The sequence below is a fragment of the Halichoerus grypus genome, chromosome 14 (genome assembly GCF_964656455.1).
Source record: "Halichoerus grypus chromosome 14, mHalGry1.hap1.1, whole genome shotgun sequence".
NCBI classification, from domain to species: domain Eukaryota; kingdom Metazoa; phylum Chordata; class Mammalia; order Carnivora; family Phocidae; genus Halichoerus; species Halichoerus grypus.
The window spans coordinates 29,756,395-29,769,902 of NC_135725.1; the positions used below are offsets into that span (position 1 = coordinate 29,756,395).

General features: G+C 39.5%; 1 protein-coding gene across 2 annotated transcripts in view; it reads left to right on the top strand.

Moving 5' to 3' along the window:
* HABP4 (hyaluronan binding protein 4) overlaps nt 1–13,508 on the top strand; it is a 42,403-nt gene that overhangs the window by 17,181 nt on the left and 11,714 nt on the right. For both annotated transcript variants that reach the window (XM_036074730.2, XM_036074731.2), the window contains exon 5: nt 3,769–3,852. In XM_036074730.2, the coding sequence (XP_035930623.1) occupies nt 3,769–3,852 (84 nt within the window). The remainder of the gene's footprint in view (nt 1–3,768; nt 3,853–13,508) is intronic.

Here is a 13,508-nt window from a genome sequence, read left to right on the forward strand (position 1 = left end):
TATTATTGTGTCAGTACTATACTGTTTTGTTATTACAGCTTTGTAGTATAGTTTGAAATCTGGGATTGTGATCTCTTTAGCTTTGTTCTTCTCTCAAGTGTGCTTTGGCTATTTGGGGTCTTTTGTGGTTCCATACACCTTTAGGATTGTTTGTTTTAGTTCTGTGAAGAATAGCATTGGCATTTTGGGATTGCATTGAATCTATAGATTGCTTTGTGGTGGCCTGGACATTTTAACAATATTAATTCTTTCAATCCATGAGCATAGAGTATCTTTTCATTTATTTGTGTTGTCTTCAATTTCTTTTATCAGTGTCTTATAGTTTTCACAGTACAGGTCTTTCACCTCCTTGGTTCTGTTTATTCATAGGCATTTTATTCTTTTTAATGCAATTATATATGGGATTGTTTTGTAATGTCTCTGCTAATTCATTATTAATATATAGGAATGCAACAGATTTCTGTATATTCATTTTGTCCTGCAACTTTACTGAAATCATTTATTCTAATGATTTTTTGGTGGGTAATTTAGGGTTTTCTATATATATTATCATGTCATCTGCAAATAGTGACAGTTTTATTTCTTTTTTTTTTTTTTTTTAATGTTTTATTTATTTATTCATGAGAGTCAGAGAGAGAGAGAGAGGCAGAGGCAGAGGGAGAAGCAGGCTCCCCGCCTAGCAGGGAGCCCGATGCGGGACTTGATCCCAGGACCCTGGGATCATGACCTGAGCCGAAGGCAGACGCTTAACCATCTGAGCCACCCAGGCGCCCCAGTGACAGTTTTATTTCTTACCTATTTGGATGCCTTTTATTTCTTTTTCTTGTCTGATTGGTGTGGCTAGGACTTTTAGTACTATGTTGAATAAAAGTGGTGGGAGTGGACATCCTTGTTTTGTTCCTGATCTTAGAGGAAGTGTTTTCAGTTTTTCACCATCGAGTATGATATTGGCTATGAGTTTTTCATATATGACCTTTATTATGTTGAGGTATGTTCCCTCTATACCCACTGTGTTGAGAGTTTTTATCATGAATGGATGTTGAATTTTGTGAATTGCTTTTTCAGCATCTATTGAGATGGTCATATCATTTTCATCTTCATTTTGTTAATGTGGTAGGTCACGTTGATTGATGTGCAGGTATTGAGTTCATCCTTGCATTCCTGGGATAAATCCAATATGATCATGGTAAATGAATTGAATGCTGTTTGCTAATATTTTGTTACAGATTTTTACATCTATGTCCACCAGGGATATTGGCCTGTAATTCTTTCTGTAGTGTCTTTTTTTTTTTTACTTTGGTGTAAGGGTAATCCTGGCCTCGTAGAGTAAATTTGGAAGCATTTCTTCGTCTTTATTTTTTGGAATAGTTTGAGAAGGATAAATATTAACTCTTCTTTAAATATTTGATAGAATTTACCTATGAAACCATCTACTCCTAGAGTTTTTTTTATTGCTAACTCAATTTCATTACTAATAATTGGCCAGTTACAGATTTTTTATTTCTTCCTGTTCAGTCTTGGATGATTGTTTGTTTCTAGGAATTTATCCATTTCTTCTAGTTGTCCAATTTGTTGGTGTATAATTTTTTGTAGTCTCTTATGATTCTTTGTATTTCTGTAGTGTCAGTTATAACTTATCGTTCATTTGCAATTTTATTTATTTGGGTTCTCTCTTTTTATTTTTTTTTCCCTTGATGAATCTGGCTAAAGGTTTATCAATTTTATTTATCTTTTCAAAGAACCAGCTCTTAGTTTCATGGACCTTTTCATTGTGCTTTTTGTTTCTATTTCATTTATTTCTGCTCTGATCTTTATTATTTCTTTTCTTATACTCACTTTGGGCTTTGTTCCTCTTTTTCTAGTTCCTTTAGGTGTAGAGTTAAATTGTTTGAGATTTTTCTTGGTTTTTGAGATAGGCTTGCATTGTTATAAACTTCCCTCTTAGAACTGCTTTTGCTGTGTCCCAAAGATTTTGGACCGTTGTGTTGTTGTTGTTGTTGTTTTTAGAGATTTTATTTCTTTGAGAGAGAGAGAGCACAAGCCAGGGGAAGGCCAGAGGGAGAGGAGAAGCAGGCTCCCTGCTGAGCAGGCAGCCTGACCCCAGGACCCTGGGATCATGACCTCAGCTGAAGGCAGTACTTAACCGACTGAGCCACCCAGGTGCCCCTGGACCATTGTGTTTTCATTAGTCTCAAGGTATTTTTGATTTCCTCTTTGATTTCTTTGTTGACCCATTGGTTTTTTAGTAGCATGTTGCTTAGCATCTACATGTGTGTGTTTTTTCCAGTCTTATTATTGTAATTGATTTCTGGCTTTATATTGTGATCAGAAAAAGATGCTTGATATGATTTCAGTCTTTTAAATTCATTGAGACCTATTTTGTGGCCTAACATGTGATTTATCCTGGAGAATATTTCAAGTGCACTCGAAAAGAATGTATATTCTGCTGTTTGGGGATGGTTTGTTCTATATCTGTTAAGTCCATCTGGCCTAATGTGTCTTTCAAAGCCACTGATTGATTTTCTGTCTGGATGATCTATCCATTAATGTAAGTGGGTGTTAAAGTCTTGTACTATTACTGTATCACTATTGATTTCTCCTTTTATGTCTGTTAACATTTACTTTATATGTTTAGGTGCTCCTGTGTTGGGTGCATAGACATTTATAATTGTTATATTCTTTTCTTGGATTGATCTCTTTATCATTATATAGTACTCTTCCTTGTCTCTTGTTAGAGTTTTTGTTTTAGTCTATTTTGTCTGATAAAAATATTGATACCCCAGCTTTTTTTTTTTTTTTTTTGCTTCTATTTGCATGATAAATGTTTTTTCCATCTCTTCATTTTCAGCCTGTGTATGTCTTTAGGTCTAAGTGAGTCTCTTGTAGGCAGAATACAGATGGGTCTTGCTTTTTTTATCCATTCAGTCACCTTACGTCTTTTATTGGAGCATTTAGTCCAGTTATTGATAGGTGTGCATTACTGCCATTTTGTTAATCGTTTTCTGGTGGTTGTTTTTTTTTATTTCTTCTCTTTTCCTTTATTCTCTTGCTTTCTTCGCTTGTGATTTGATGACTTTCTTAATATTATGTTTGGATTATTTTCTCTTTATTTTTTGTGTATCACAGGTTTTTGGTTTGTGATTACCGTGAGGTTCATATATGACATCCTATATATTTAGCAGTCTGTATTGTTGATGGTCGCTTAAATTTGAACACATTCTAAAAGCACAGGTTGAGCAATTTTATGGCCTCTGCTAATACTTGAAATTTCCTAGGACAGTAAGAGTTTTAAATAATTGTTCTTGTTTATTATAAGCTATTTTTAATTTTAGGCCATTCGTAGAAACTTCTTTTTCTAAAAGTACTTTTCACATCTTTCAAGTAACTTCAGTGGATTAGCAGTTTTCTCATTTTCATTTTGATGCAGATTACCTGTTTGTGTATATAATTACTTGAATGGTATTTACTTATAAAAAAGAATATTAAAATGTATTTTTTTTTACTTTTAAAGATTTTATTTTATTTATTTGAGAGAGAGGGCATGAGAAGGGGGGATGGTCAGAGGGAGAAGCAGACTCCCTGCTGAGCAGGGAGCCCCATGCAGGACTCCATCCCGGGACTCCGGGATCATGACCTGAACCTAAGGTAGATGCTTAACCAACTGAACCACCCAGGCGCCCCCAAAATGTATTTTTTTTTATCTTGCGTATGTAAGAGCATTGGTGTGAACATATTTGTGTGACCAGAATGATTCTCACTGCTTTTCAGTGACGTGGAGCAGACTGCACCAATGGAAGAGACCACAACGGTGGAAGAGTCCCCCGGCCCCCTGGAGGAGGAATCTCCAGCCAAGTGGGTATTTTATTCATTTTCCCCGTGGATTGTTGGTCTTTTTCTCAACGATTCCTAAGAGTCCTTCACAGAGCAGGAAGCTCACCTTTTATTATATCACAGAAGGTTGATCTTGATATATTAATGAATAATCAAACTCATTAATAATTCAAGTAATCTAGTGACTGATTATTAATGATAATTAATGAGTTAAGTTTAGGTATTCCACCCAGTGCCCACAACCTCTTTTCCATCAGCAGCTTGTACTGTAATTAATCTTCCTTTATCAGGACCCTCATCTTTTGTCCCTTTATTCTGAGTCCATCCTCCCTCTTTCTTCATGGAGCTGAGGTCCCTGATCCACTTCTAGCATCCTTGCCCAGTCCTTAAACTCCCTTGCCCTTGGATCTTTTGTTGTGCCTTGCTAGCAGAACCCACCTCCTGGATGACCACCAGCTGTCTGCCTTCTCTCTCCCTGCACCCTCAGGCTGAGCACTGCAGCTCACACCACAGAGCCAACAGGAACCCCTGTAAGTTCTCAATCCCCTGCATTCTGAAACGAGCCCTCAACACTGCCCAGCATTCCTCTTTTCTTGCGCTCACTCTTTCTCCCGCTCTTTACAATGGTCAATTCCATCCTTCGTGTCTCCTTAAAACCCTGACACCACCCCCACTTTCCCCTCCCCCCCTCCTTCCCATACCCACACCGCCTCTTTCGTTTTCTGGATACAACTTTGCCTCCTATGTCACACAGAAATTGGGAGCCATCAGATGGGAACTCTATCATCTTTCCGCTCTTAGAGGTACAAACGGCCTGCACCAGCTTGCCTCCGAGCCTCCTTCCCTCATGGTCAGATAGAGGCGCCATCTCTCCTGCCACTTGCTCAGGCTTTGGATCCTGTTTCTGTGGAGAAACCTCACACTGTCAGCTCCCTCCCTTTGAGGTGTATTCACCTTCCTCCCCACTTTGGTCTTTATCAACAGTTTAGGCATGCTCAGTGTCACCTATTTTAAATCTGCTACTCTTGCCCCACATTCTCATTCGGCTACCTTTCTCAGTATTGTATGTACTCTTTCTTCATTTCCTCTCCTCTCACTTAAGCCTCACTTCACTCCAGGTCTGGCTCTGTCCCCATTGCCCTTCGGAAACAGTCACCACGTGTCTCCACACCTAATAGATGTTTCCATCGGCATCTTTCTTGACCTGTCAGAGCATTTGGCTTTATTGATTTCTTCTTAAGCTTGCCTTCCCTGGTTTCTGTGATATCTGTACTCTTCTGGTTTTTCCTTCTGCCTCTTAGCGCCTCCTTTGCAGACTCATCCTTGTCTTTCTGGTCTTTTAAAATGTCGAGTTCTTCAGGGCTCTGCCACAGGCCCTCTTTTTAGTATCCTTTATAGGATCTCATGCACCTCTGCAGCTTGAATCGTCATTTATGTGCGGACCCCAGACTGTATCTCTGGCTCCCACCGTCAGCGTGGGCTGCGGGTGTGTGTATTTAGCTGCCTACTCTGGACACCTCCCCATAGACATCGCAGATGCCCCTCCCGCTGTGCATGTCCAGGAGAAGTCCAGAAACCTCTGTCCTCATCAGGTGTTTCCATCTTGTGGAACAGCCCGTTGCCATCCATCCAGTTGCACAAATCAGAAACCTAGGAGTCATCCTTGAGACTTCCTTCTTCTCGACCCTCTTCCTTCCCCCAAATCCAGTCTGTCACCCTGCCCTGGTAACAGGTACCTTCTCATCTCCTCTCCTCTCCACTCCTCACCGTCCTCTCATCCGGTCTGTCACGGGGCTTCGTGCTTTCTCACCTTCGACCAGCCATTTCCACAGCACCGTGGCTTTCACACTAGCATTCTGGTCGTCATGTCCTCACCCCTGGTGCAAGACCCCAGGGGCTTGCTGTTCTTTTCCCGCCCCTTGATCTGACCTGTACAGTCCTGCACGGTCTGTGCCCCTCAGAGCCCTCAAGTGCCGCTGCTCGGGTGCCTTCAGTGGGTGCAGCACGTGGCCCCATCTGGCGTTCGCAAGCACCTTTCTCCTGCCCCCGCCCCATGCATGCCAGGGTGCTGCTGCAAGTGCTGTGGCCTTTTTTTCCCTACCTCACTTCCAAACCCCTTCACTCTTCACTGATTTAACTCTTCCTCATTCTTCAGCTGCCGAGAGGCAAGGTGTCCAGTGGTCAAGAGCACAGACCCCCGGCCAGCATGTGGGTTCACATCCCAACCCTGCCACGTACTAGTTTGGGCAGGTTATTTATTCTCTCTGTGCCAGTTTTCTTCATGTGTAAAATGGGAATAATAATAGTACCTACATCTTAGTGTTGTTATAAGGACTGGTTGGCTGTGTGTGCGCGTGCGCGTGCGTCACACGGGAGGACCTGGCATGTAGTTAATGCTGTATAAATATTTGCTGTCATTATTCTCCTTATTGCAAGAGTAAAATGCTGCAATGATTGATGATTATGGAAGCTGTTAATTTACTATTCAGAACAACTAAGAAATGTTTTGAATTGAAATAAGTTAACAATATGAATATTTAGACAGCTAACTAAGGAAGTAGATTAAAGTTTATATGAATGTTGAGAAAGTGAGTTAACTAGACACCTTCAGGAAAAATTGTATCTTTTTTGAGCCAATAAACCATTTATACAAATTCAGGCTATGTAAAGCAGAATAATAGAGTCAATTATAGCATAACTCTAATCTATGGAATTGATTGAGGTACTCTAGCTTTCATAATATTAGACAAAATAATTCAGTTGGCTACTCTGGAAGACAAAATAGTACTTAATGATTTGGTGGCAGTCTCACGGTCTGCAGGGTCCTAGCAGAGCTAGCTGGCAGACCCCCCTCTTTTCTGCTGACTGCAGTGGACAGTGAGCGTCTAGTTAGAACTGCAGGAGCTGGGCCGTGGTGCAGGGGCATGGCCATCCAGTGGCCCACCGTGCTGTGAAGTTCTTGTTTCTGCACTGCCCTGTCAAACTTTAAAATTATCACAATAATACTATTACAGTTTTTTGATAATTTCAAAATTACGTTTGCATTTGAGAAGTACATCTGATGACGGTGATGCTCTCTGATCTCCACTTTATCCGAATGCTGATCTAACACTCAGGCTGGTCTGGCACCCAGCCAAAATGTATATTCAGTACACCTCTCAGTTTAGAACTTCCTGATAGATTAATTTAATGTACCCTCACTTATGTTCAGACATACACCCCAAAGAGCATATATTTTCCTCAGATTGGACACATTTTGTTGACAAATGTGCTATTCCCTTCCTTTTCTTCTTCCCTCCTTCCCCCTTTCATTACGGAAATATTACGTGTTCCTTATCACATGGTGTTCTCATGTCTGAGGATGCTTGTGATGACATCTTGGGAGTATTTTGCTACAAGACTATAAGAATAAATCTAACATTTACAGAGCATTTGTTGTGGGCCAGGAGCTGCTCAAAATGCTTCCATGTCTTAACTCCTTAACCCTTTGCTGCCCCTCAGTGAAGGAGTTGACACTGTTGCTGACCTCATGGGGAGACATAGAGGTGAAAGGACTTGCTAAGAATTGCAGAGCTAGCGTTCAAAGCGGATGTTGTTGGACATTCATGCTCTTACCTGCAGTGAATGGCAGGAATGGTTGAAAAGTGCCATTTACACCAATTTGCTATGAAGAACTGAAAAGGGGAGAAGATGTTGGTTGTGTGAGCAGAGGAGGGGCTGCTAGGGTGGCTGAGGACTTCCCTATTCAGTAATATGGAACAATGCTCCCCTCCTTCCTTAAAAGTAAAAAAGTCCTTGTATAGTGACTAACATAATAATAAAAAAAAAAAGTAAAAAATTCCTTATGAAAAGAGAGTGTTGAGGAAGCATCATTACAAAATACCTGCAATGAAATATTTTTCATTATAGTTTGTTTCCAAGTATTTTTTGCTTAGACAGTGAAGATTGAATTTTCTTAAAGCTGGAAAACACCTCTTTAAAACATATATGGCAAATTTCTGAGGAGCTCACAAGTTTAGCCTCAAATTCACTTCCCTTTCAGTACTTGGGAAGGAAGGAAGAGGTATTGTTTACATGTTAGGTTAAATCCACTTGCCCTGGTTAAGTAGTCAATCAAGTTTTATTTCTAGAACCCACTTTTTTTCGGTTCCCTACACCCTTTCACGTATTGAGGTGAAAAGATATTGACTGAATGGATATTTGGACGTTTGGCATTATGTATGTTTTCTCTGCCCACATCTTGACTGTCTTCTATCTGAGTGTATTTCTCTGCCCTCTTATTCCCTAAAGAGCACAGAGTTTGAGTCTGGGCTTTGGAGATAGAATGAGTGGATATGAAACATGGCTCTTTCATTTGTTAACATATGACCTCTGCCTCAGTTTCCTTACCTGTAAAATGGAGCTATTAATTGGATCTAACTCATGGGATTAATTATCATGACCAAATTAATGTAAAGCGCTTTGAATAGCATCTGGCACCTAGTAAGCATGCAGTAAATGTTAGCATTATTGCCTCATTTATTTTTAAATTAAGTAACAGTTGTTAAAACAGTTCTATTTCTTCTATAATTTCGCCCATTTAGAAACAAATGTTTAACTATAAAATTTGCATATAGCATTATTCGCATTACAAATCGTAGATTAGACCACTTTATATCTATAAGCAGCTTTGATGGAAAATCATCTCCCAAGATTTTTAATAACGTACCAAGAACTGTAAAGGTCTTTGAATTAGTCAAAAGGTGGGGGGAAAGGGGGTGTTAAATTTAGAGTGATAGCAATTACAGTGCTTTTATAACAGAAATATAACCGCTTTCATCCCTCTGGAACTGAGGGATTAATTATACATCTCTTCCTGTTGAAAATCCAGTCTGCTAAAACTGCCAGTAAAAACTGCATTTGGTGCCAATTCAGATAGGAAATGGGATCTGCCTCACAGAGCTTTCATAGAATGTGTTTTTGTAATAATTTGTAGTCAATAGAGAATAAGGTTAACGAGCCTGTCCTTGGTGATTTTATACTGCTCCCAACATGGCTTGTTGCAGTGACAGATGGTAAGGGAGGATGCGTCGGGCACGTCTGTCCATCCACTCATGACTGGTGTGCCCCAGAGTGCACGGGGGCAGGGCGATCACTTTCAAGGAGGGAATCACTTGCCGCAAATGCTCTCTTCTGAGCTCCACTGTTTGCTTCACTTTGAGTGTCTGTGTATCACTTCAAGACTGCATCTCCCATATGCCTTACCCTTTTATGTTCTAGCCCTTCATGTTTAGATATGATGTTCTTTAAGGCAAGCAAACAGAAAAAGTACTTCTTTTGTGGTCTTAACACAAAGTCTGTTCTTACTGAACTTTTTGGAATTTATTAACTTCTATTAGGTCATCTGAGTTATGAAAGAATCCTCAAATTCATTGCATCTTTTAGAAATCAGAACTAGATTATAGTCTGTAATCAGAATAGCATTATAGAAATGAGTTCTGCTGTAGGAGCACCTGGGTGGCTCAGTCGGTTGGGTGTCTGCCTTTGGCTCAGGTCATGATCCCAGGGTCCTGGGATTGAGCCCCGCATCGGGCTCCCTGCTCAGTGGGAAGCCTGCTTCTCCCTCTCCCACTCCCCCTGCTTGTGTTCCCTCTCTCACTGTCTCTCTCTCTCTGTCAAATAAATAAATAAAATCTTTAAAAACAAAAAAAGAAAGAAATGGGTTCTGCTGGTTTCCTAATTCTGTCACAAGTAGCCTAAAGGACTTTCCCCTCATGAATCCTTAACATTTCTTTATTTTTGGATCTGTATTAGAGATTATGTTGTTATAGAAGGATGTATATAAAAAATAGTATAATGAACCTCCATCTAAGTTATTCCTCTTAGACTTTTATCAAATCATGGCCATTCTTGTTTCATATATATCTCTACCCATTTCCTCTTCTCCCCAGGATATCATATCATTCTTAAATGTTTCAGAGTGTTCTATCTAAAAGTCTACTGTTTTTTTTTTAAAGATTTATTTATTTGAGAGAGAGAGAGAAAACGAGTGCAGGGGGAGGGGCAAAGGGAGAGGGAGAGAGAGTCTTAAGCAGACTCCCCGCTGAGCACAGAGCCTGACGCGGGGGCTCAGTCTCACGACCCTGAAATCACGACCTGAGCCAAAACCAAGAGTCAGACACTTAACCAACTGTGCCACCCCGGTGCCCGTAAAAGTCTACTCTTTAACTGGAATAATGTTATCCCATATCTGGGCAGTTTGTCAGTTTCCCCGATTGTCTCAAAATCTCTTTTTAAAACAACTTATTTGTTTGAATTAATATTGAAATATACATCTCAATTGGTATATCTCATCTCTTTTTAAAGCAGTACTATGGAGATACAGTTCACATCCAGTGGGTGACGTGTATTTAGTATGTACAGTCTCACAAGCCTTGACATCCATATGTACTTGTAAAACCATTACCACAGTCAAAATGATGAGCATATCCAGCAACCCCAAAAGTTTCTTTTTATCCTTTTGTCATTCCTCCCTCCAGCCTCTTCCCCCCCAGGCAGCCAGTGATCTCCTTTTTGTCACTAAAGATTAGTTTGAGTTGCTACAGTTTTCTGTAAATGGAATCATCCATCATGTATTCTTTTTTGCCTGTGTTCTTTCACTGAGCATACTTCTGAGATTCATCCATGTTGCTGCATCTATCAGTAGTTCATTCCTTTTTATCGCCCAGCAGTATTCCACCGTACAGATAGACTGCAGGTTCTTCATCCGTCTACCTGCTGGTCATTTGGGTTGTTTCCAGTTCTTGCTATTACAATTGAAGCTGCTATGAACATTTTTGTGTGTAAGTCTTTCTGGGATATACCTTTTCATTTCTCCTGTGTAAATGCCTAGGAGTGGAATGGTTGGACTGACTCTATGGCAGGTGTATATATAACTTTTTAAGAAACTGACAAACTTTTCTAAAGTGGTTGTTCCAGTTTTTATGATTTTTAGCCATTATAATAGGTTTATATGTCATTGGGGTTTTACTTTGTATTTCCCTATTGACTAATGATGTTAAAGCAACTTTTTATGGGTTATTTGCCATCTGTATATGTTCTTTAATAAAGAGTGTTGAAATTGCCCATTTTATAACTGTTTTTTTATTACTGTGTTTTGAGAGTTCTTCATATATTCCGGATTTAAGTCCTCCATCAGGTATATGATTTGCAAATATTTTCTTCCAGTCCGTAGCCTGTCTTTTCATTCTCTCAACAGTGTCCTTTGAAGAGCAGCAGCTTTTAATTTTGATGAAGTCTACTTTTTATCATCTTTATCTTTTATTGATCCTGCTTTTGGTCTCAAATCTAAGAAATCTTTGCCCAATTTAATATCACAAAGGTTTTCTCCTGTAAGTTTAATAATTTGGGTTTTTATATTTAGGTCTGTGATCCATTTTGAGTTGATTTTTTATTCAGTGTGAGGTGGGGATCAAAGTTCCCTTTCTTTCTTTTTTTAGCATATGTATATCCAGTTATTACAGCACATGAAGCACCATTGTTAAAAATCAGTTGCCCAGGGCGCCTGGGTGGCTCACTTTGTTAAGCGTCTGCCTTCGGCTCAGGTCATGATCCCAGGGTCTTTGGATCAAGTCTCGCGTCGGGCTCCTTGCTCAGCAGGGAGCCTGTTTCTCCCTCTGTCTGCTGCTCCCCCTGCTTGTGCTCTCTCTCTCTCTCTCTGACAAATAAATAAATAAAATCTTTAGGAAAAAGAAAATCAGTTGCCCACTTATGTCTAGGCCTCTTTCTCTACTCTATGCTTGTTCCATTGGTTTGTTTATGTTACACTAATATTACACTATCTTGATTATTCTTAAGTCTTAATCTGTATGTTTTTTCTTTCCCTTGCAGTTTATTTGTCAGAGAAACTGGGTCGTATGTTCAGAGTCAGAATTTTAGTGAGTGCTTCCCTGTGGGCAATGGTGTGCTGGTAAATATTCAACATCTGGCTCTCTAGGATGAAAAAGCCTGGATCTGTTGCACTTGCTGGTTTCTGTGGTGTAAATATTCCCATCATGGCTGATTTAAAACTACCAGTGTGTCATCTGAATGCAGAGTCGGAAAGAGATGTGCAATAGTACGCTATTATGTAACATTTCCACTATATACATACATTAGGTATAATTAACCCAAGAGCATAGATAAAGGTAAAATATAGTGAAATTCACTATTAGGGAATAGTGAATTGTGATTATTTATTCCTTCACTTTAATATAGTTAATTGTAAGTTTATATAATTTAATTTTTAACAGTGATTAACAGCCAGCTCACAAAATTACTGAAAATTTAACAATTGGCTGTGAGCCCGTTCAAACTGGTGCAAGCCAGTTGCAGCACAGCATTGCTTGTAGAGTAGTTGAGTGTGTTCTCTGTCCCCTGGAGTTTCTGTATTCCCTGAAAATTAACAGTGAAAGTGAGAGAGGGTTGATCAAATTCAGCTTCAGCTTTTTGCAGGATTGTTTCATAGGTTTTGGAAGGCTGCTGGTCATCATTGCCTTGATGCATTATTCCATTAAGGCTGCACACTGGTGATGGTCGGATAATCTCATTCTTTTTTCACTTACTAGCTGGCATGATCTGTAAAGAAACGCTTACCTAGAACTAGTTGATTATAGTGAGGTAGAAGTTTGTTTAAGAAATGTAGGATAGGGGCGCCTGGGTGGCTCAGTTGGTTAAGCGACTGCCTTCGGCTCAGGTCATGATCCTGGAGTCCTGGGATCGAGTCCCACATCGGGCTCCCAGCTCAGCGGCAAGCCTGCTTCTCCCTCTGACCTTCTCCCCTCTCATGCTGTTTCTCTCTCTCTCACTCTCTAATACATAAATAAATAAAATCTTAAAAAAAAAAAAAAAAAAAGAAATGTAGGATAAATAAAAGGTACTAGAAGTACCTTTTAGAATAGTGAGTTGGTTCGGTTCCCTATCATACTTCCGAGCTATGAGTGACTTTTCTTAAGTGTCATTATGAACTTAGAGATTTAAACATATTTCACGTATTTCAACCCACTGAATTTTTTATTCTTATGGGTTCTTTAACCCATTTTTTTTAGCTAGAGGGAACTTCTTCAAATTGATTCTTGATCCTTTACACACAGTCATCTTTAATGGCTTTCTTGCATTTTGGTAAGATGTGTTCTGAGCTCATCATCTATACTTCCTACCCAATACAAAATACCTCACACAGAGTCATTTTTCCAAAGAGAGCCATTTTCCTTTAATAGAATATGGGAGTTAGAGACCACAGTCTGAGCACTAGGGGTGCTCACTGCTACTAGGTTCTTGATTGTTTCTAGGACATTTAAGTAGACAGAGCTAAGAAATACACACACGTTTTATTTTTTATTTTTAAAATTTTTTTTAATTTTATTTTTAAATTTTATTATGTTATGTTAGTCACCATATATTACATCATTAGTTTTTGATGTAGTGTTGCGTGATTCATTCTATATAACACCCAGTGCTCCATGCAGTACATGCCCTCCTTAATACCCATCACCAGGCTAACCCATCCCCCCACCCCACCTCCCCTCTAAAACCCTCAGTTTGTTTCTCAGAGTCCATAGTCTCTCATGGTTCGTCTCCCCTTCCGATTCCCCCCCCTTCATTTTTCCCTTCCTACTATCTTCTTCTTCATTTTTTTTTTTTTTTAACATATAATGTAT